This window comes from Aulostomus chinensis, chromosome 22 (assembly GCF_037954235.1).
Source record: "Aulostomus chinensis isolate RoL2024-O1b breed Wild chromosome 22, RoL_Achi_v1.0, whole genome shotgun sequence".
NCBI classification, from domain to species: Eukaryota; Metazoa; Chordata; class Actinopteri; order Syngnathiformes; family Aulostomidae; genus Aulostomus; species Aulostomus chinensis.
In genome coordinates this window covers 12400743-12423070 of record NC_141341.1, presented here as the reverse complement: position 1 = coordinate 12423070, position 22328 = coordinate 12400743, and the positions used below count along the sequence as shown (strand labels likewise).

At 43.7% G+C, this 22328-nt stretch overlaps 2 protein-coding genes across 5 annotated transcripts; one reads left to right on the top strand and one right to left on the bottom strand.

Moving 5' to 3' along the window:
* The first annotated feature begins 80 nt into the window (after positions 1-80).
* eva1bb (eva-1 homolog Bb (C. elegans)) lies at positions 81-8911 on the top strand. The gene is made up of 3 exons (XM_086192613.1): positions 81-440; positions 3811-3951; positions 5375-8911. The coding sequence occupies exons 2-3, from the start codon at positions 3885-3887 to the stop codon at positions 5803-5805; spliced, it is 498 nt and encodes a 165-aa protein (XP_086048739.1). The 5' UTR covers positions 81-440; positions 3811-3884; the 3' UTR covers positions 5806-8911.
* thrap3b (thyroid hormone receptor associated protein 3b) lies at positions 8061-20745 on the bottom strand. 4 transcript variants are annotated; one of them, XM_086192610.1, is made up of 12 exons: positions 20573-20744; positions 20375-20480; positions 17478-17626; positions 15643-16434; positions 14040-14648; positions 13387-13547; positions 13174-13285; positions 13015-13090; positions 12114-12295; positions 11305-11527; positions 10660-10809; positions 8061-9604 (listed from the first exon to the last, which is right to left on the bottom strand). In XM_086192610.1, the coding sequence occupies exons 3-12, from the start codon at positions 17597-17599 to the stop codon at positions 9383-9385; spliced, it is 2649 nt and encodes an 882-aa protein (XP_086048736.1). In that variant the 5' UTR covers positions 17600-17626; positions 20375-20480; positions 20573-20744; the 3' UTR covers positions 8061-9382. The 4 variants fall into 4 exon arrangements, with proteins under 4 accessions (XP_086048736.1, XP_086048735.1, XP_086048737.1 ...); XM_086192609.1 differs by having other exon boundaries at positions 20375-20744; XM_086192611.1 differs by lacking the exon at positions 20375-20480 and having other exon boundaries at positions 20644-20725.
* Positions 20746-22328: the final 1583 nt, after the last annotated feature.

The following is a 22328-nucleotide window of genomic DNA, read 5'->3' as shown; positions in this document are numbered from 1 at the left end:
AGGCGAGCTGACGAGTTATTTCCTGTTCCACCCTCCCGGCTTTGCAGTGAACAGCCCTCAGTGTGGTGTGCTGGCAGCCGGGCCGGCGAGGACAGATCACCTCCCTCTGGTCAGCAGAGGGGACGCGGAGTGGAGCAGAATAACGGGTCTATAAACGTGAGCGTGGTTTACTGGCGTTCTGGGCTTTTATTTTGGATGCCTGTGGTACACCTCGCTTTCACCTCAGGAAAAGGAAGCGCCTCCTCCTGATGATGAGAAGGAGTGGATGTCAGCGGCTCCTCCAGCAGCAGCAGCAGCAGCAGCAACATCACACTCTCACATCTCACTCCTGTCTTGAGTGAGCGATGGGATCTGCTGTGGGATCTGCTGTGGGATCTGCTGTGGGAACTCTGAACTCTTCAGTGGACTCTCTGTTGTAGTCACTTTCCTCCAGGACCAGGGTGAGTGATGACATGACTTTTCATCTCAATATATTTCACATTTGATTCTTGCTTTGATTTGGCTCTGCTCTTGGTTGTGTGTGTGTGTGTGTGTGTGTGGGGGGGGGGGGGGCGTCTTTTAAGAATCTGTCTGTTTCTCCTGGGCCAGGCAGTAAAGAAGGCAACAGTTTATTAGAAGAGCCTGCTCCATGTTCTTTACAGTACCACAAACTGTAAAGTTCTTTATTGGTGCAGAAGCTTCAACATCATCAACACTCACACACGCGCGCGCACACACACACACATACACACACACACACACACACACACACACACACACACACAGTTTCACTTGCATTTTGTTGTATCCTCTCTCCTTTGTAACTGCGAGTTTTTTGACATCATCCCCACCCGTCTGAGCGACTGGAGAGAAAACAGGAGTGACTACTGTAAAATAACAAATCTTATTTTCAGTGGTCTCAGGTTTCATCTTTTGTCTTAAATGGGATTATCTAAGCAGGAAATGGGGGGGGGGGTGAACCAGAGTGCATTTTATAGGATCACATAAACAACTACAGCTGCCAGCTTTGTTCGTATACGGCTAAGTTAAGAAATTATTGGACTTGTCTGGAAATGTGGGTGTTAAATTTGTCTGCCTGGGACTGTGGCTGTATAAAATGGACATTTGTCTCCCTCTGGTCTTTGTGTTGTGCTTCCAGTTCAGGCAAACTCCTCCACCATCTGTCTGCTTTTGTGTGTCATCTAATTTCTAGATATATTTGTCCTGTGACAAGAGAGAACTGAGTACGAATGTGAGAGGAAAACGACAATTTTAAAAACATTTAACTGACTGTAGATCAGATACGAGCTGCAATTAAAGTGCTCTGTGTCTGTTTATTTACTTGAAGCACATGGAGTTTCCAGTAAATCAGTGCGTCAAGAATTTTCCAGAAATTAGGGCATCTTGCAACAAATTGCGCTACAGACTTGAAGCTAAACTCTATTTTGCACTGTTATATGTAAATTTGAACTTTTAATTCATCGTCATTGGTAAACTATATCATATTTATTAAGAAAACAATTAATATTGAATAGTTTTGTTCACATTCGTGGTAGTTTACTTGTTCCCTTTCTTGTAATACAACTCGCATATCTGCTCAATAAATATGTAGCTTGAGCAAAGCTATGTTAGCATGGTTAGCTTAGCATAAAGACTGGTTCTACCCAAAGGCAAAAAAAAAACCAAAAAAAAGGAAGTCTTCCTGCAACAAATCTGAAAGGAAAAAATGAAATGTAAAAGTAATGTGCTATCATGAGATGAGGGTTTAACTGTTCCTGTTCAAGAAATGCCTAAATTTAGGCTTTATCATATTGGTGGTGGTCAAATTAGCATTTTTGAACATCCGGTTCCCTCGTCTCAGAGTCAATGAAGTATCTAAAATAAGGTCTGAGGTTAACGCTAGCTTGAGATATTTTAACATTTTGTTCTCTGCCGTAAAATACATCAGTCGATAACACAGCCAGGAACTTGTAAGCTTAAATATATCCCACTGGTTTTTGCTTGGGGGAGCCCAGGGTGATGCCAACTTTCAGGTTGGCCTTTTTGAAGGCTGACAAGTTTTTCAAAGATGTGAAGTAACAATGTAACAATATAGATTTAAAATATGTGATCGCTGTATATTAGAAACACTGGACATGATAAAAGTGTCTGATCTGCAGCGTTAAGGCCAAAGTCTGAGAAGCTGAACCTTAATGAAGAGAAAACAGTGTTTGACCAACCACTGAACTGAACCAAAAGCAAATTGTCCACTTATGTTGTTCAGGACTGAAGGCAGCAAATTGAGGACAGCAGCGGGAGTCAAGCGTTTTCAGCGTGTGAAGGTTCAACGCTGAGGCAGCGCTGCTTCACTCTGGTCCCTCCGTGATCCCTGAGTCAGCCGCCGTGACGGCTTGTGCTGTAATTGCCCCCCTAAAATAATCAAAACGCCTTTGAGAGAGTCTGCCAAGAGTCCCCAGGATAAAGATCAGGGTGGGAGAGGGACTCTGGCCCCCCTGATGGCAGCAGCTGGAACAAGGGCATGATTTGGTCCTCCCCGGAGAGACAGCACCAGAGAGGAAAACATTTGGCTCCCACGCACATTGTTCTTGTAATGACAGACGATGAGAGGAGCTGGGAAATGTCCGTCATCATGGGGCTTTACTGTAAGCGTCTGTGACGGGGGGTCGTGTAAAGTAAATCTTCTAGTTTTCAGCAGGAAGTTGTTCCAGGGAAAAAGCGGTAAAATGAGCCAAACTAGCAGCATCTCAAATCTGATGCTACACCAGAACCCTCGCTAAGTCAGTGTACGCTAGCGTTGGCTGGTGCCCTCCTGAGTCTGGTTCTGCTCTGGGATTTGTTTCCGTTAAAGAGTACGTGCTACGTTTTTGGGAACTAAGCTTATCAGCCGTCATATTAGAGCCAGGCAAGCACACAGATACACCCCTCTCACCTCTCTGTGTGCATGACGGCGCTCTGGACCCTCACTGGGTGGCTAAATGCTAATTAGCTTAGCTGCAATGAATGCTAGCAGTGGGGCACAGGAAGTCATCAGAAACCCTTTAATCCATAACGGTCTTTTGTAGTCAGGTTGTCTGTGTTCCTATCTATTCTTGTAAACGTGATATCTCGGGAAGAATTTGAGGGAAAGTCTTCAAATTGGGCCCAGACATAAATTTGGACCCTGAAAAGACGTTGGTGGTCAAAGGTCAAGGTCACTGTGACAGGCACACATTGGACAAGGATACAATTTCTACAGTTCTTCTAGTTAAAACAATGATGTTTCAGCTCAACATATCCCTCCTTCGTGTTCTGTAACTGCTGTGTTGTAACTTCTAGAAGTGCATCTAGAAGATCATGTTTTGTTCCTTTGATAAAGCCTCACACATTAGCGTGTCATTGTACTTTTTATTTTTCACCTTTATTGCAGAGAGGATAGATAAGAATATCATAAATCATGGGTAAAAATGTGAAAACCATCTTTTCTGTAACGGCGCGACATCCTTTCCCCCCATGGTCGTGTAACTCAATGTCAAAGCCAACATGTGAGATCTGACATGTGACTTCTTCTGTGGGAAAAAGAACCGGAAACATGAAATGAGTTTCCTCAGGCACTGATGTCGTAAATATAAACATCCCCATCAGACTCAGAGGCCCCGTGCTTACCACAGGCCCAAGTCTAGAACCCTTGTGAGGAGCACAATGCCCTTGAGGAGTGACCTCTAGCGAGGGTTCTGTCACAGGATTGAAGGGTGGAGCGCATACTCTCAGACTTTTAGGTCTAAAAGATGCAGATTAGAGAGGGAAAAAAAAGCTCCTGTCTGATGCGGTGAACGTCTGTTTTTTATTCGACAGGAGAGGACGGCCCAGGAGCTCGCTGTGCAAACGTCCTGGACGATGGTGGATAATTAAAGCCCCAGTAAAGCAGGATGGAGCCTATTAAGAGAGACATGGAGCTGCTGAGTAACAGCATGGCGACCTACGCTCACATAAAAGGTAAAACCTCCTGTCATCTATAACTCCAAAGACAAGATCATTAACAGTGTAGGACATAAAAAGCGTCACACTTTAATCTTTGCTCTCCTCTTGCTAATTTCTTTACGTCCGCGGGCCTCTAAACTCTATTAAAATGATGAAAAGGAAGCACAAGGGGATGGAGATCCCTCTGCAGATGGCAGCCTAAGAAGAGACAGCGTCATTGAAGAACAAGTCTGCCCTCAAACAGTGCGTTTATATACTTTGAGGCGGCTGTAACTGCTAAGGAATATTCCACTAATAAACCTGTTCACAGCAGGAGGGCAAGTTCTGCACAGTGATGCACCTGAATAGGCAGAGGGACGTTAGTTGCAAGGTCAAAAACTGTGAGATGAATAAACTGTAGACATGTTCAAAGAAAGCTCCTCCAAGGTGACTTATACCGGCAGTCTTAATATAAATGATATAAATATAATAGGCTGCATGGTGGTGCAGTGGTTACAGCAAGAAGGTTCTGGGTTTGAGTCCCGGCTCCAGCACGGGATCTTTCTGTGTGAGTGTCCATGTTCTCCCTGTTCCTGCGTGGGTTCTCTCTGGTACTCCAGCTTCCTCCCACAGTCCAAAGACATCAAGAGGGGACGAGGCTGATTGATACTCTAAATTGACCGTAGGTGTGACTGTGAGTGGGAATGGTTGTCTGTCTCTATGTGTTGGTCCTGTGATGGACTGGAGACCTGTCCAGGGTGAACCCCGCCTCTCACCACAAGGCTGCTGGGATAGGCTCCACCCCCCCCCCGTGACCCTTAACAGGATAAGTGGAAGAAAATGGATGGATGGATAGATAGATAGATATAATAATTGATGCCAACCAATCAAGGATGAGTCTGATGAAGGGTTGATATCAAGGTGCATGATGGGAAATTATAGTATCTGGTATTTCTTGAGCCTCAGCCATCAAAAGTCAGTTTTCGTCTAATCCTGAAGTCTGAATGTTGAACTTTGACCTGAAGAGAGGAGGACGAGCCACCAGTCGCTAACTCCGCCAGTGCCTCTATGACCATGAAGGCAGTCTTTTTGAGACCTTTTAAGGGGGCTCGGGCAGAACTCATCCAGACCTGTGTGATGTCAACAAAAGGCTGCTCTGTTTAGACTCCGGCCTGAATGGTTTCCAAAGACTTGGGTGTCCTGTTTTCTTTGGCTCTTTATTGCCGTAGTTCTCCGTGCTGGATATTATGTGACAACATGTGTCGGGGGCTCAAAATTGGGTGGTAAAAATAACAAAAAAACACCACAGCTTCTAGTCAGGAGAGCTCAAGACTTGCTAACATGGAGTGTGTGTGTGTGTGTGTGTGTGTGTGTGTGTGTGTGTGTGTGTGTGTGTGTGTGTGTGTGTGTGTGTGTGTGTGTGTGTGTGTGTGTGTGTGTGTGTGTCTGGCCCTCACAGCCAACCCAGAGAGTTTCGCCCTCTACTTCATGATGGGCGTCTGCTTCGGCCTGCTCATGGCGCTCTGCCTCATGGTGGCCGGCATCACCTGTAGGACCCGCCGCCGCAGCAGACCTCCTCCGTCGCCCGAGAGGAGGCAGCTGAAAGAGTCTAGTGAGGAAGAAGAGGAAGAGGACGAGGACGAGAGCATTGCAGAGGAAGACGCGGAGGAAGCAGAGAGTGCTAAAGAGACAGTGAGGCCGATGAGTGAACGCAGTAACCAGTCCAACGGTACTCTGAGGAGCGTGAACGTCTTCACGTCAGCCGAGGAGCTGGAGAGGGCACGACGTCTGGAGGAGAGGGAACGCATCGTCAGGGAGATCTGGAGGAACGGGCAGCCGGACATCCTGGTCACGGGGACGGGGACTATTGGACGGGTGCACTACCACTAGCAGACACTTTGACAGACACTGAAAAGCAACAGGGTGGACACTTCCTGAACATCTGGAGTTTCCTTGAGTTCTCCAGTGAAGTCGGACTATAAAATCATTTAATCCGCAGGTTTTGTTTTGTTTTGATTTTGCTTCTGACTTTTCTGACTGTCACATTTACTCTTAAAAATGACCAATATCTAATACCTCTGTTTTTAATTCGTAAATACTCAAAAGTCAAGATAAAGTTCATTAAAATGATAGACTGTCACGTTCACGTGACATGCAATGACAGGGAATATTCCATCGAAATTCCATAAACCCTTTTCCTATTTTCAAGATAACATTCCATCTCTGCCACGAACCAGGAAGTGCTGACGTTCTGTTGTAAAACGCGTTCACCGGATTAACAGGTTAATTATTCCCGCCTTTTGTGTTCTTGAGATTAACTTCATTTTAGCATCTCAGGATATCAAGTTTTGTTATCTTGAGGAAGCCAGTTTAGTTATTTCAAGACGACAGCATTCGCAAAGATAAACTCAAGCATGCAAACATGGACTTTCTCAGCTTCCGTAGAGGAGCTGTTGAGAGGTTTTAGTTTAAATCAAACAGGTAAACAAACAAAATGATTTAGTAATTTAAAATTAAACGCCTGAGTTATATCTTGAGGCCCCAAATTACTCCAAGTTTGGGAAACAAACATTCTAGAGCATAAAGACTGAAAACGGAGATCACGTCACAAAATCCACATCTTTGTTAAATCCAAACAAGACTTTTTTTTTAAGCACTTAATGGTTTCAGGGGTTATTATTCTTGTCAGGGGCTCAACTGGTGGTTTGGGGTTTTTCTTTGGTCCCATTTGGAACCATTAGCACTTTCACCTTCCTCCCTTTACGCATCAAATTCGGTGGAAAAACAATCTATTTACCAAAAAAGTCAAAATCATTGCTTTAAGATATAAAAAATATCCTCTTATCTGTGAGCAAATAGATATTAAGAAAATAAAACCATGCACATTAATAGAGCTTATGTAATTGTTGCTGAGAGTCTGGGGAAACGCTCCAGTCTTTTCCCACCAGCCTTCACATGAGCTCCAGTTTCTGACCCTGTCACTTGTTGTTGTTCCTGTGTTTCCAGTTCCACCGTTCCCAGCAGCCTCCTAACTGGAGCTGCAGCACTGAGGCTCTCTGCTAAACCCGTGTCTGTATGGGGCTATGAAAGAGCTCTTTACCTCAGCTATACTGTACTATGTTACCAATGCAGCGCTTCCCCAAGTGGATCCAAGCAATGTCCCGCGAGACATCAGCAGCAACACCCACCCCGGCATCCGTGAAAAGGCTGATTATGTAGTGTCTGGAAGGTTGAGTTGTCATGGTTTTGAGTGGCGAAGGCTGAAGAGATTGATTGTTAGCCAGAGAGAGGGAAAACAGCTCAATAAATTGAGACACTCGTGACCTGAGGCTACGCTCTCCAGAGTGTGACTATTTCACAATTGTCTGAATGAAAATGAGATTAACCGACGTCTTGTTTGGTTCACGGAGACGATGGTCAGCAACTCAGAAACATGCCACATCTCACATTCACACTCATGAGATGTGATGAGCACAAATCCTCAACAGGAAATGTGTCATTTCTGTGTCACACACCCGGACTGAATGAATCAGATTTGAAATGCTCATTGTGATGGTTCGTTTTAAACACCAAATTCTTCGTCAAGGGAACAGGAAGTGAATATTTGCTTAGCTTCATGTTTCAGAGCTGAGAGGATGCACTGATTGTCCTTGAGAGCAAACATTTTATTTACTCAAAGTAAATACTTGCTTGTATGCTACTTTGTAGTATTCTGTGTTTGACCCCCCCAACAGGAGTGAATCTTCCTCCCTGAGCCAGAGCAGCAAGAGAGAGGATAAAAAGAAAACACGGCACCAGGACGCTACAGCGAACCTTTACCACAAGAAAAAAGGCCTTCCACATCATCACCTTGGCTTTTTCAGTCCTTTTTGCCACTCAATAACACGTCATAATCATTTGTCAAGTAAAAGCAATGATGAGCTCATTAAATGAGAAACTGAAGATTGTGGCTGAGCTAAAAAGCTAAAAGTTGAGTATTTTGGATCAAGACCAAAGACAAAAAAGCTTAAAAAGGACCAAAAAAAATTACTATATTCATACCAAAAAAAAAGAAAAAAAAGAAAAGAAATCGGTCCAAAATTCCAAACTAGGAGCAAGTACAACATTTCTGCGGGTTCTTATCCCCTGGTAAACTTTTAAATAATAAAAACACAACTCGTGATTCTGCCCTGAATCAAAAACATTTATTGAAAATTAAAAGACAAAGTACTTGAAATCTCTTGCAGAGTAAAAAAGTTGTCAGTTTCAGATTAATGGAAACAAAAACAGCTACAGTTGTGTTGAGTACATGCAGTATGTACAGTCCAGAGTGAGATTCCCCAAACTAGTTCTGCTAGTTTGGATTAAAAATGCACACTTCCGTCCTCCAGAAACTTAATTCAACATCCGGGGTTTTTCTTTTCGTGTTAATCTTTATGACAGAAAGTTAAGCTGCAGTTGTTGCCGTTACTTGTTTTTTTGTTGGGTTTTTTTTTTGGATTACTGCAAGTATTAAAAACCATGATGAGCTTGTTCTCCCCTATTCATACATTAAGATTACAATAATTTAGGTCTTACAATTCTATACATTTGCAATTTTTTTCCCATTAAAACTAAACAAAAACAGCAGCCACTTACCTATTTGAATGACAGATGTGTGAGCCTACATTCTATTCGATCTAAAGAAAAGCGCACCGGTGGATTTCTGTGGAAATCCATCAATTTCAACTTGTTTTTAACTGAAAAACCACAGGAAACTGTAGCGGGCGCGCAAACACACACGCACGCACGCGCGCGCACACACACACACACACACACACACACACACACACACACACACACACACAAGACCTCCGAATGAGAAGTGGCACTACATGGAAAAAAAGCTCAGATAATAGAAACTGTTCGGGGGGGGGGGGGGTGTCAAACAAAACTCATGTCAACAAGATGAGCCCTGTGCTCACTAGCGATTGGTCCCGTGGAGAAAAGAATCCATCCATTTTCATGCAGTAAAGATTCAGAACAGAAGACAACAAAATCCGCTAAATCACTTCCTACGCTGACGGCAGAAGTAGGCGCTCGTAGCTGGGGCTTAGATTACACAAGTATCGTCTAAGGCACAAATGTTTTTTTGTTGTTGTTTTTTTTAATTTTGTGGGTTTTTTTTCTTTTAAGTGGATATTAAACTGTCCTCGGTACTTTTTCAGCAGCATACAATGAAGTCATCATCAAACCAACAAAACTCACGTCACAGAAAAACACGCTGACGTCTAAACTCGCTGTACAAAAAAAAAAAAAAAGTGTGGCTGTTCACTTTTTTTTCTTCACTTGAACTCCGAGGAGGCTCAAACGCACTGTAACTACTAAAAAGATAACAAGAAGTGGAGGGAGGAAAACAGAACGAGGAGAATAGACCTCGAATTACAGCTGGAACCACTAGGACGCTCCTGAAGAAATCCTGCTTCTACCAGAGCTGACGGGGGGAAGTTTACAGTTTCCCTGCGTCTCCTGCGTTCTTCGTTTCTTTATGTTCTACCTCTACGTTGTCGTCGCCCATCTCCACCTCTTCTCCTCCCTGGAACATGTCGTGGGCCCACTTGGGGCTGCTGCCTCCCTTACGGTAGACGAAGCGTCCGCGTCGAGCCGGGAAGGATCCTCGGCCTCTTCCTCGGTTGTCGATCCAGGTTTTCTCACCATCGCGATCATCGTGCTGTAAATGAACACACACACACACACACATAGACGATTGGACAAACGTAAGGCAAACTTTTACGGCCTTTTTAAAAAATAGTTACTTAAGTGTCAGTTTTAAGTATTGTTTTTCACAACGGCCTTTGTCATCACTCAGCATCGGCCATTTTCAAATAAATAGACTCAATGATCTCAAAGATGCAGAAAAAAAATTGTGCAACCCTCTTGCAACTGACCGGCAATCAAGTCGCCAAATGTTCATACCTGCCAACATGGACGAAACCCCTGCAGCACGACCTGACACACGTCGCTAGAATCTGGGTTTATTTCCATGTAACATAACAACCATGTGCAACATTCTGACATTTCAGCACCACACCACACATCAACGGGACTGCTGTATCAGGTTTTACTACTCTGGATGATGGGAAGATACTCAGATTCCTTCCCTATTAATGCTATGAGACACTGGGCTGCATTACTCTGAATGGCCACAAGATGGCATCATGACACCAGTCAGCTTCACTCTGCTGCCAGCAGACAGGACTCATTTAAACAGTATAGCTGCTACCGCCTGTTCTAAATGTAAATAAATCAACACCAACATTTAAAAAGGACACTGGAAAACGCAGATGATTAGATGATCAATTGTAATAAAACATCTGCAGTGTGTACTCTAGGTTTTTTTTTCCTCCCCATTTCATTTCGGTTTATTTTCTACAAAAAAAGGAGAAGAAAAGCATCCCCAGCTGACGACAGCAAAACACAGAGACACAATGAACTGAATATGAATAAACAACCTAATTAGACATTGTTCTGTCATTAATGATCTCTCTGTCTCTCCTGTACTCAACATAACATCACTTTGTTTCCTTGTGGAACCCAAAGTTGGAACTCGGGACGTGAATTCATCAGTGCTCAGCATCCCTTGTGTAGACCAGAGAACCACTGATCAATCACAGGGAACCGGGGGCTTGCTGCAGACTTCAGAGGGGTAAATGCCACTGGCGGCGCGGGGTTGCTGGTTAACAGGCCAACAAGTCACTGAATCAATTAGCAGCTTGAGTTTCTCACCAAGTAATACTTCCTGCTCTTGGGAGTGTATTCAGGATCCCACTCCTCCTCTGGCGGACGCACCACCGGGTTCATATTGGCAGGGTTGCCGTTGCTGTTGTTGCCTGGATAATTTCCCCTGTTCCAACCTCTTCCTCTCACTCTGGGGAACTGAAATCAAAACAACACTTCAGCTGACACTCCAGGGACGAGTTCTTTTTAACCTGCATTGTTTGAGTTTTGCAATAATCATCGATAGAAAGATGGATAAATATCATAATCAAGTGCGTCAGACCCAAATATCGACTCAGGGACAATGAGAAAACACAACACAGTGATTGAGCTTCACACAAAGGCCAAACGCACGGAAACAAAGCATTTCTTTTAGTCATGAGGTGAGAGTCCACTGATAGATTGCGCTACATTACCTTAGTAAAAATCAGGTAGTGAAATCAGGAATATGTATGATAGAGTCAGCATCATTATCATCATCATCATCATCCACATTATGTTCCTTAGTATTAGGAGGAAGGAAGAGAGCAGAGAAGCCAAGTCTACTGTGATTCCATTAGGACAGAGAATTGCAAGAAGACATGAGATGTCAGTGCCTCACAGTGAAAAACAACAACAGCACAAGAAATGACGAGGGCGCCGACAGAAACTTACAAATCCACGACCTCGGCCTCGCTCCATGTGCGGGGCCCCCTCGTAATCCCGGGGGCCGCTGTAGTCCCGGGGGGGATAACGCGGTGGGTGACTGTAGCCCTCCTCAGGGTGCTCCACCCCGTCACCCATGTACTCTTTGCCTCTGAAAGGCGGTGGATAAGGGGATGGAGAAGACGAAGATGAGGAGGAGGATGGAGAGCGATCCCTCTTCTTCTTACCTTTCCTGCAAGGAAATTATCAGAATACTTCAGCATCTGTTCATTTTCCCTATCAAGTAGTATTTGTATGTGTGTGTACACATTTATATCGTGAAGTATTGAGGATGAATTGTCTTGCAATACATTGATTATCCCTCAAGATGAAAAGACATCACAACAAGGCAGAACAAAGTGAGCACATCAGTGCAACGTGCTCTTTAATAAAGACGTGAAGAATGAAACCAGAATGATGAATCGGTCTCATATGGTGACTCACATCACAACTGCAATTTGTACGCCAATACTCACAATTAGAAATCTTTCAGTCTGAAATCAAAATTGAGAAATCGTCCACCTGATAAAGTTGGTGATAATTAAACCGACCACCTCGCCGTCTCGCTAAGGTTCATTTGGTTTCCCTTCCTTTATAGGACGAGAACGATTAAATCAGTGGAAAAAAAGGTAGATAAAATAATTGCCCGTCAATCATAATTGAGGTGAAGGTTTGAAATCATAGTGGTACTGGTTGAAGGTACTGTTGAAGATACTGTTGTGGTACTGCGGTGCTCTTGCTAACCAGCTGGAGTCATGGTAACAAGGGGTTGAACCTACTTAGATTTCTTGTGGTGCTTCCCAGATTTCTCAGAGGACCTCTCTCTGCTCGGTCCTCGGGAGCCTCCCGGGCTCCTGCCTCCTTCACGCTTGAAGTCACGCTCCTTCCCAGCAAACCTCTTTCGTCTTTCAATATCCAGGCGAAGGTCCATCACGTCGCCTTTGAACTTTTTACCTGAATCCTGCAGGGACACGAATTTAGTTACTGGACCAGTTTGTTTGCAGCGGTGATGGATAATTAGGAAAACAGACAGTCTACTAGACACTTCCCCATCAATGAGTAAATGATCTACTGTTTACTCTTAAACCTACTGTATGCATCGCTGCAGGACAAATGATTGTTTTTGATTATAGTCACTACACATACTTGGCATGGTATTCTCTGTGATGGTCAAGACAAAATGTGTATGTTCCCTACGATGGCAACAAAAGTTCACCGCTACGTATTGTTAATGCAACTTGATTTCTTTAAATTATACTTTTCACAGTTCAGTATAAAATAAAATATTCATGAATACCAGCAACATGCATGTATCATTTTAGACAAATTCAATGTCACAGTTCTTTTGTAGCTTCATTTTTTTGTTTTTTTTTTATTTTGTTTGTTTTTCTTTTTATGGAAAAATACTTACAAGGTAAAGGCACTGATAAGCGTCCCTTGTGGCTTGGACTGAGGATCTTAATTCACTTCCATTTAGCCTTTGCTTGGTGTTGGTACATACCCAATCAATAACCATATCTCATAGGCTGGGGGGGCTTGCTTGGCACTTACAAAACACAATTGGGCTCTTTTGATTTAGAAATATGCATCCTTTGAAAGAAAAGCACAAAGCTGAACACTGCTGGCTTTGGATCGTCTCAAATTTGCTGGTTGCAAATGCGTCAAATGTCAAAAGGTCACCTTGTAGCTGGTCTCCTCCATATCCTCAAACAGGTGAGAGTGCCTCTTAAAGGCACTGGGGGAAACATCGATTCTCCTGAGAGGGAAGAAAAGCCTTGGTGTTAGCTGGTAATTTGCCAAACACTTTGCAGAAGCGTGCGCAGGATTCCTCGTGTGTACCTGTGGATTTCTGGGCTCTTCCTTGGCTTCATCATTTCTACCTCTGCAGCTTTTCTTTGGTACATGGCAAACCGCTCGCTTAAAGTCATGTCTGAGGAGTGGAAGTGTTGAGCTACAAATGAAGAGAGGGGAAAAAAGGACAAAAATTATCCGGCTCACGGCAGTGCCGACTGACGTGAGGTTACACACGAGTATTGGGAGTGGCAGACTAACCTTTGATGTAATGCACAATTGACACGATGTGCTGAGCAAACAGCTCGGTGGGGCTGCGACGGAGCTGAGCCGACTGAATGTGCTGGAAAATGGCACGAAACTCAGGATCTTTCTTGGTGGGATTAACCAGATCTCGGGACATGAAGCGATCTTTAGAGGAGCTGAGGGAGTTTTAATGAGAAATATGGTGAGAGAAGAAGTAGAGGGCATGAATGCAGAAAATTCTGAATTAACCAGCCTGAATATAAGCTGTTTTTCTGCAGGACGTTTGGAGAGATATCTGACCAGAGTGCTGCCTCATGGATTGTCGTGCTCTTTACAGGCTAAGGTCTTTGCATCAGTTTAGTTTCTCTTTTAGATTTGACATGTTTCGTTAGCCAAGTTTAACATACAGGATGACCTGATGCCTCATTTGTTTATCTGAAATGCAGGAAATATAATGAAACATTAATAAAAATGAATCAGCAGCACATTTCCCTGTCTTCAATGCAGATTTAGACCATGGAAACCCTCCGAAAGACGGCTTCCCGGATGCAAGTCTGTTGGTCTAAAAATGTTGGACATCATCTCTGGAAAAGGGCAGCTGTCCTACATTCAGGCCAGTGACGCAGCGGTGCAGTTTTGATTACATGCACTGATCTCAGTACACATACCTGGGCATTTCATCTAAAGAACCAACTTTGAGCTCAAAGTCCTCCCTTGACACAGACAGATGCTTAACAGGTGACTCCTCACGAGGAGGGAAGGCGCCAGGAAACAGTGGCCTGTCCTTCCCTCTGGAAGTAGTAGGAGGGGACGGACTCCTTCTGGCCTTCTCCTTTTCTTTCTTCTCCTTCTTCTTGGCCTTCTCCTCTTTCTTTGAGCTGTGTTTGCGGCTTCGATAAAGATCCTCTTCCATTAGATCTAAAGCCTCGGTATCTTCAGCATCTCTGCGACTTTTCTCCTTCACAGTCGGGTAGGAGGTCGAATAGCTAGGCTCATCTCCCCATTTCCCAAAAATATCCCGAGCTGTGAGGGTGGATTTGATCTCACCGTCCTCCTCAATGTCCCTCTCTTTCAGCCCGTGAGACTTGAGGAACTCCTCCTCTCCGGCATCAAAGAATGGCAGGGTTTTGTCTTCCTTGGAGTCACCAAAAGGTGAGGAGGAAATGGTGAAGAGGTCTCCAGACTTGCTGCCTTTCTCTAGTTCTCTGTCCGCGGTGCTCGGCTCCTTATCTCGACCATCCTGCTTTTCCTTTTTGTTTTTATTTTCAGCCAAGAATCTGAAACAGACAACCAAACTAACCTCGAGTACCAGTCGCCTAAAGAGCACTACTTATAAGCACGTAAGAGTATTAGGAGTTGAATACACATTTACACACATACAAAATATGCCACACGGAGAGCAAAAACAAAATGGTTACACATCAGGGATGGGCGTATTTAACCCTGCAGACTACAACCTAGAGGATACTACTACTATACTCCACGATAATAATGCTTGTTTGTGTGTTTTCACCGTTAAATCTTTTTTTGTGCATTTGCAAAATTGGCAACTACACAAATACGTTATGGTGCCATCAAGAAAAAAAAGGCACGGAGATCAACAAAATGGAAATCTGAAAGTGGAAAGTTCCTCATTCTTCAACTTCAAATCGCAACAAACATTATAACCTGGGGTTAACTGGATAATAAAGCAATGGAAGAGCAAATGAGAGAATTACACCTGCAGGTTGCATCTTAAAACTATGCTTAAAAAAAATGCGATGCCCAACTACCGTACAGTTCTTAATTCTCATCAATATCCTTCCTTAGAAAACCTGTACCGTAATATAATGACTTCACCGAGCCAGTTATTGGTACGGAATAATGGCAACTCATTTAAAGTGATTAAATAAACAGTTCAGCTCTGATTGGGTTTATTTCCCATCTCTATCCTGGTCATGTGGCAGGTTTTATTTGTCAGAGGAATAAAGCCCATCCCTGTTACAAACAGCACAGACCACAAGTCACACTGGCACATTGGAATAAACATACTCACGTAACCAGCACCTTCCTAAGTAAGTGGGATTTTCATTTAACTTCCTCTCAGTGCACAGAAAAGGACGGCTACATTGTCAATGCACTTAAAATCAGGAGTCTTATTCCTTTTAAACCTGTATTCTTCCAAGGATCTTTGAAAACATATTTAAAAGAAAAAAATACAATTTGTTGAGAAGATAGGAAAGAAAAACTGGAATTCACATTAAGCTGTAAACAAAGAGAAAGCAGACGTACTTCTTGAAGGCAGCAGAGATCACGGTCTTATCTCCAGTTTTGATGTCCTCCTTTGAGAAGAACCCAAAGCCACCGAAGGAGGCAGTTTGCCCTGACTTGCTGGGACTGTCTGCAGGAGGTGAAGACACACTGCCGATGGTTCTCCACAAAGGACCTCCACTGGTGGTCCCTTTGCTGTCTGGACCAGTGCCGACACCCCCCTTCTGAGCAGTCTCTGGGCTGACTCGTTTGGGGCTTGCATCATAGTCGATCCATTTACCTCCGGACGCCTTCTCGATGGCGCTGCCGTCTGCTGCCTGGCCGGACTTCTCCGCCTGGTTTTCTGGCAGCTTCTCCTTCACATCCTTGGAGCCTGGCTTGCCTTTGCTACTTCGATGGCATGGGGACGAGGAGCGGGATCGAGAGGAGCTGGAACGCCTGGAGCGCCGAGATCGCCCTGACGAGGACCGGTCAGAGTAGCGGGTTCGGCTGCCTGAGCGTTTCCTCGGTGTGCGAGATCGTGAGCGCCCCCTCCTGGGGCTGTGTGAGTGATGGTCCTGGTCATGGTGGCGATCATGCCAGCCTCCACCACCACCCCCGCCTTGCCAATTAGCCTTATAACCATAACCTCCTCCTCCTCTGTTCTGGTAATGACCACGTGGATGATAGCCACGGTTTCTGCCACGGTAGTGGAATGGCCTTCGGTAGCCACGATTGTAGCCCCTGAACCCCCCTCTGTTGTTCTGATAGTCCCGAGAAGGGTAGTTTCTGTAGGACGGAGTGTGTGAACGAGAGCGGGAACGAGACCTGGAACTGGATACCAGAGAGATTAGACAGAAGAGGCCAAGTTAGTTTTGAGAAGGGCAAACATGGTCAAACTAATTATAGTTCATCCCAATTTTTAACTGGACAACAGAGTCACCCCGTCTAGAATATTTAAAACAAAATCTGACAACACACACATTGTAGGCTTGTGCTGCAACTATTTTTAAACCATATATTTGACTGGGAGTCATTTAACAACATCAACTGTGGCTGTGCTCCGGTTGGGCGCCCGTGGTATTAGACGCACCGGCGGATGGCCTGCATCTGTCTATTTGCCTTTCATATACTGGCCTACGTTCTCAGGACTTTTCTTTAATTACTACTAAACATAAATTCGAAATTTCACATAATTGTATCATTACAACATTTGGACATACAGGTTGTTGTTTTCCACACTGAACTCAAACTCAGCAAGCACATGAGGTACGCGAGGAAAGAGTGGAACAAATATGTTCACTGAGTAAGCAAAGACAAAGTCATTAAGTAATAGCTCGCATTTTCATGGGCGAGGATACCAACGATAAAGACACTAATCACAAGATGAACACTGGTCTAAATAGGGCGATGTGACCTGTTTCTACTCATCTCATGAAAGTAAGATTTAAATTCAATCACAGGCATCACAAAATATAACTGCTTTAAAATGCAATTGATAGAAAACAGAATACAAATTGCTGAAGTAAAAAATAACCACAAAAAAAAAAAATCTGGAAATGAATGTTAACTGTATCTCAAGACTATTCTGACTTCATACATTATTTGCTCACAATTCTCACAATGACCAACAAAAATGCCAATCAATTGTTGATTATGAATCCATTAACTACCCAATATGGATGCGACTAGTACCAGTCTGAGTGGTATGAATAGTGAAGCATGACGGATATTTACAGTCCCTGAGATATGAGGCACTCTCCTCTAGGAAACCAATTCTACCAAATTTTTTTTTCTTCTATATGCTTCATGACACTTTGGATCATTCTGATCACGACGTCAACATATTCAAAAATCATCGTCAATGTTTTTCTTACCCATAACGACGTTTTCTGGATCTTGAGCGGGAACGGCTTCTAGAGTGAGACCTGGAGTACGACCTGGACCTGGATCTTGATCTGGAGCGGGACCGAGCTGGAGAGTCTGGAGCCTTTGACATCTTTGCACTTATGCCAGAATAAATAACCTTGAACATGACACAGAAACCATTTGGTCAGTTTGGAAGGTATTGTTAATGCTAGCACTGCACTCACATGCCGTTTACCTACCGAAGAGGAGAGTCTTACAGGTGTCATGAGCCAAAGGTTACAATGTTGAGCAATATGATCTTCAAATGCAAACACTGAGATCAAAACAAATACCCCCATCAATCAAGAGTGTATGGCTGCACATTTCCAGACCTGCTAACAGGCTTGGACTGAAGCTCATGCATGATACCTTGTTGAAAGACTGCCATGCGCAGCCCCTACAGCGCCACATGACCTTGAACTGTCACAAAAGAGTAAATCAAAACCCAAGCAGTGATAGCGTACAGAGGCCAACAGGTTGGACGGAGATAGCCTCAGCTAAAATGCTGCAGCAGGCTGCTGGAGGAGCGTGCAAACATAGCAGCCAACAGCCGCAACATGAGACGGGCTGAGTAGAGCGTCGCTGTACTAATGTGTGGAGTCTGAAGCTGCAGATGGTTGAAAGCTGCCTGAATGTCACACCCACTTCTTCTCAAGGAGCGCAGCTAACAACACATGGTCTTATTACTTATTTAATGCCACTAACAATAACATGAGTCACTTTAGCAGGGTTCACAAATACGGATTGCCTGAGGGAGGTATAACGCTAAGTTTGGAATTTGCTCACATCACCGAATAAAAACCAGAACCTCTTTGGTTGCGATTAGAAGTGTTTGGGTTTTTTTTTTTAAGTGTTTTTAAGTAGACGGTTGTTGTGTTATTGCGTCTGCTGTGTTTTTGTCAAACGAGTGCAGTGCTGTGGAAAAGAATTTCCCCTTTGGGAACAATAAAAGAAAGAAAGAAAAAAAATGCAGTTTCTGAGGGAGCTGCTGTGGGATGATTGCCAGCTCTTCTAAAAGCTGGTTTATCACTGAAAGATCTTTGTCACCTCCATTTTGATATAGTGAGAGACAAACTGATGCATGCAGTGAACGAAATTATTTTACTTTTTCCATTTCCCTCCTGAAACCCTGGTCTGACTTTACAGTGGCGTCTATGGGGAAGATGGAGCTCACTCCTGGTGGAGGGTCACAGGGACATGTAAGAGTCTTTCTGCTGTGATAGGCTGTCTCGGAAGACAAGAAAAATAAAGTCAAATTTGCCCTAATCAATCCTGTTTAACCTCTGCGTATCTTTTTTCAAATGGACACCGCAGGATAAAATTCTTTCAAAGCAGCAGGCCTGGAGCAGGTGTTAGGGAGCAGTAGAGCAGGCATAATGAGTTGACAACAGCAGAGAGTAAGTTATGACTGAAAACAGCATCCTTATAACAGTTGTCACCTCTCCTGCTTGCATCGCATGCATTATTCCTATTAAAAACCCCATCCTTATAGCCCCCCCCCCCATCCCTATTAGTACTATATCATATTTCCTGTGTGAGAGGACAACAAACAGTTGCTATTCACCAAACCATGGTTGCTGCAAGCTTCTCTTCTTTTCCCTGCCTGAACATGAAGACCACTTCAACTGGTTAATTGTTCTGGATGATTAATATGAATGCACAGTTGACCAATACATTACTAAAAGTGCATTGTGGCTACATGTATGATCAATATCATAGAGCAGCACTGTTTTGACAATTTACCGTTTTAAACGAGGCATCGTGATGCTACAGAGATGCACCTTGTTGTTATTCAGGTGGAAGGGAACATGCACCTTTGCTCCACATCCCAGCAGGAAAAAAAAAATACCATGGATCCAAAACTTACAATATTAAAAGCTAATTATACATGCATGGGGACATCAAGTCTTTCTGCTCTGGAAAACACCCTGCGGACTTCACGTATGCCGTGAATTACAATTCCGGCATGCACGGGTTGAGTTGATATTTGCCAAATGATATACCTTCTATCACCAGAGACCAGCAGCTCCTCCAACAGTTAACTAAAAAGCAGAAGTGCAACTCGCCATGAATCACCTCAAGTGTTTCCATTTCATCATTGCATGCTGCCTCACCATCGAGCTGAATGCCTCAAAATGCAAATGAAACAAACTTTCACATTTAAATGAGCCTACGCAATATTAATTTGCGCCTTCGTCTGCCCTCGGCTCGTTTTATAACACCTAGTATGGGAGCTGTAGTTTCTAATGCGGGCTCTGGTTTCGCAGAAAAGTAGCTCAACTGGTAGGGTGGGATGTGAGTGTTAAGATCCGGGAAATCTCTTTACTGGTCAGGAAACGTCTTCATGTCGCCAACCGTTGACGACCACGACACGAGCAGCAACGCCGGTTTCGCAACACTCGTTTGAATGATCTCAGGGGGGTTTTAACTTGCTATTAATGGCAAATCCGCATCGGTTACAGAATCCGGATGAAAACACGTTTAGTGATTACATAAATTTAGCTTGTTTGGCACTACGCATGTATATTTTTTTCCAAATTACAATCGCCATTTACGGCGAAGAGAGAGTAGGGTTGGACAGAACAGGTGCCACAGAGTTACACATTAACTAGTAAGAAACACATAAGCTAATGCTCGACGACTGAAAAATGTCTTAAAAGATCAACATATTCATCCTGGCACAGACGGTGTTTAAGCTAATACAAGTCCGATCAGACTGATTGAATCTATCGATAATACTCCAGGCAGCAAAGTCTGCGTGGGTCCATGCAGCACTACATTTAATGATAGGCTGGCTAAACCTTATTAGCCGCTAGCTGCTAATATCGCCAAAAAATGGCTTATGAATGAAACAGATTGCAATTACCTTTCCTCTGGTTCACAAGAATGTCCGCCGTTTATTTCAATCAACAATGTTTGTAGAAGTAACGCAACCTTTGAGGCCAACCTGCCTGCTCGTCTTCCTGGTTTAACTGTCCGGGTGGAAACGGATGTTAGCAACTTAGCTGCTAGCAACGGCAGCAACAAGGCGGTCAGCTATCTAAATTTAATGCACGCCCTGTACCTTAATGGAGACAAAAACTGACGATTCAAAGTTACTCCCCATTCAATAGATCGGGCGAAACGCCAGCGTACCTGTAGTAACTAGATATTTTCCAAGCTTATATATGTAAGAGTCGCTTACACTCGACAGACTGCATTAGCTCATGATGCTATCGACGGCAATCACGCGAGACTTGCGCTGGAGCTGAAATACGGTTTGATTTCCTCCGTTTGGAGTGGAAGTTTTCGACAATTATTTTTAGCTGTATTCCTTCTTCAAATAACAACAGTAACATATGCACCTACCCTACGTGTCCTGAATTATGATAAAGAATATATAACTCAGTGTAAGCGCCGAAAAATAATCACCATCTGTTCAAAAAATAAATGAATAACTAACAAACTACAAGACCAAGACAAGTTGTTCGAGCGAAAATAATTTTAATAGTCAAATATCAAACCCCTTTTAATTCTAGTGTAACCATGCTGATTCCATGTAGAATTCAATTTACAGCCAGGATCCCATGGCTCCAGAGGGAAAGGCCATTCTTTGGACCCCCACATGCCTGAGACAAAAGACTTTTCAACAGCAACTATTTACAGTGTCTGAACATTTCACAGCTTGGCCGCAGCCATTCTAGTTCATGGCTTTTATTGTCCATCCCTGAGTGGAAGATGTCCGGCTCCCCGATGCACAGCTGTCTCTCAGTACAGTTTGACGTTGTTGTTGTTTTGTGTGTGTGTGTGTGTGTGTGTGTGTGTGTGTGTGTGTGTGTGTGTGTGTGTGTGTGTGTGTGTGTGTGTGGGGGTGCTATTTTTACCCACATAACACCTCCCATCACAGAGCAGATTACATCCTGAGCCCCCCCTCTGGGGTCATTCTGCCTTGACAACCACACAAACACACTTCGTAACTAAGGTTGTATTCTGTCTCATTTTACTGCCTCGGAGATGCAGAAGTCAGCAGAAAACAAATCAGAAAAATCTGGGCAGCATAAAACAAGTTATTTCAAATATGAGCGCAAACAGTTTGTCACCACCTGTAATTTATATGCTCTCACTGGCAGTGTACAACCCCCCCACCTCCATATGACCTCCCTCAAGGCACTTGCCAGTCCTACATAGTGGAGAGGAAAGTCATCCTCGGCTCTTAGACTGCAGCAGCATCCCAGTGTTCTCTTCTCATACAAGTAACATGCATTAAACTTTTGTTTTACCGAGGGAAATAAAATTCTATTTCCTTGGATATTCACTTAAGAAATGCAAACACAATGTCAAATCGACTCAGTTAAAAAAATACAGTAATTCTGATTTTCATATAATTTAGCACATACACGTTATATTTAGTGAAACTGTTCTTACACACTGCTTGGAGGTAATCTTGTGTAATGCTGTTCTGTCCATCCATCCATCCTTTTTTCAACCGCTTATCCTGTCAAGGGTCGGGGGGGGGGGGGGGCTAGACCCTGGGCTAGACCCTATCCCAGCTCCCTTCAGGTGAGAGGCAGGGTTCACCCTGGACGGATCACCAGTGTAATAATGTTTGATATTTATCCTATTTTTGTTCTTCATGTTTTTTTTGTTTGCAGTTACAGTAATTTAAAGATATATCACTCTGAATTTGATTTGAATTTATTTGATTTGATTTGGTTCGATTCAATTCAATTTTGATATCACCTCTGTAGAGGGACTCGAGTGTACAAGTCGTCCATCACATCCCTGGATGCTGCCCAGCTGTCAAGGTCAAGCACTGAGAGGAGGTGTAGCTGAGCCTGTAA

What these genes read in the sequence shown, in the direction of transcription:
- eva1bb (XM_086192613.1), top strand. Translation starts at nt 3,885, where the DNA reads ATGGAGCCTATTAAGAGAGACATGGAGCTGCTGAGTAACAGCATGGCG. An exon ending in GACCTACGCTCACATAAAAG is followed by an intron (nt 3,952 to 5,374) that starts GTAAAACCTCCT and finishes TGGCCCTCACAG; the next exon opens with CCAACCCAGAGAGTTTCGCC.
- thrap3b (XM_086192609.1), bottom strand. Translation starts at nt 17,599, where the DNA reads ATGTCAAAGGCTCCAGACTCTCCAGCTCGGTCCCGCTCCAGATCAAGA. An exon ending in TCTTTAGATGAAATGCCCAG is followed by an intron (nt 13,548 to 14,039) that starts GTATGTGTACTG and finishes AAACTCCCTCAG; the next exon opens with CTCCTCTAAAGATCGCTTCA. An exon ending in AGAGCAGGAAGTATTACTTG is followed by an intron (nt 9,605 to 10,659) that starts GTGAGAAACTCA and finishes GTTCATTTACAG; the next exon opens with CACGATGATCGCGATGGTGA.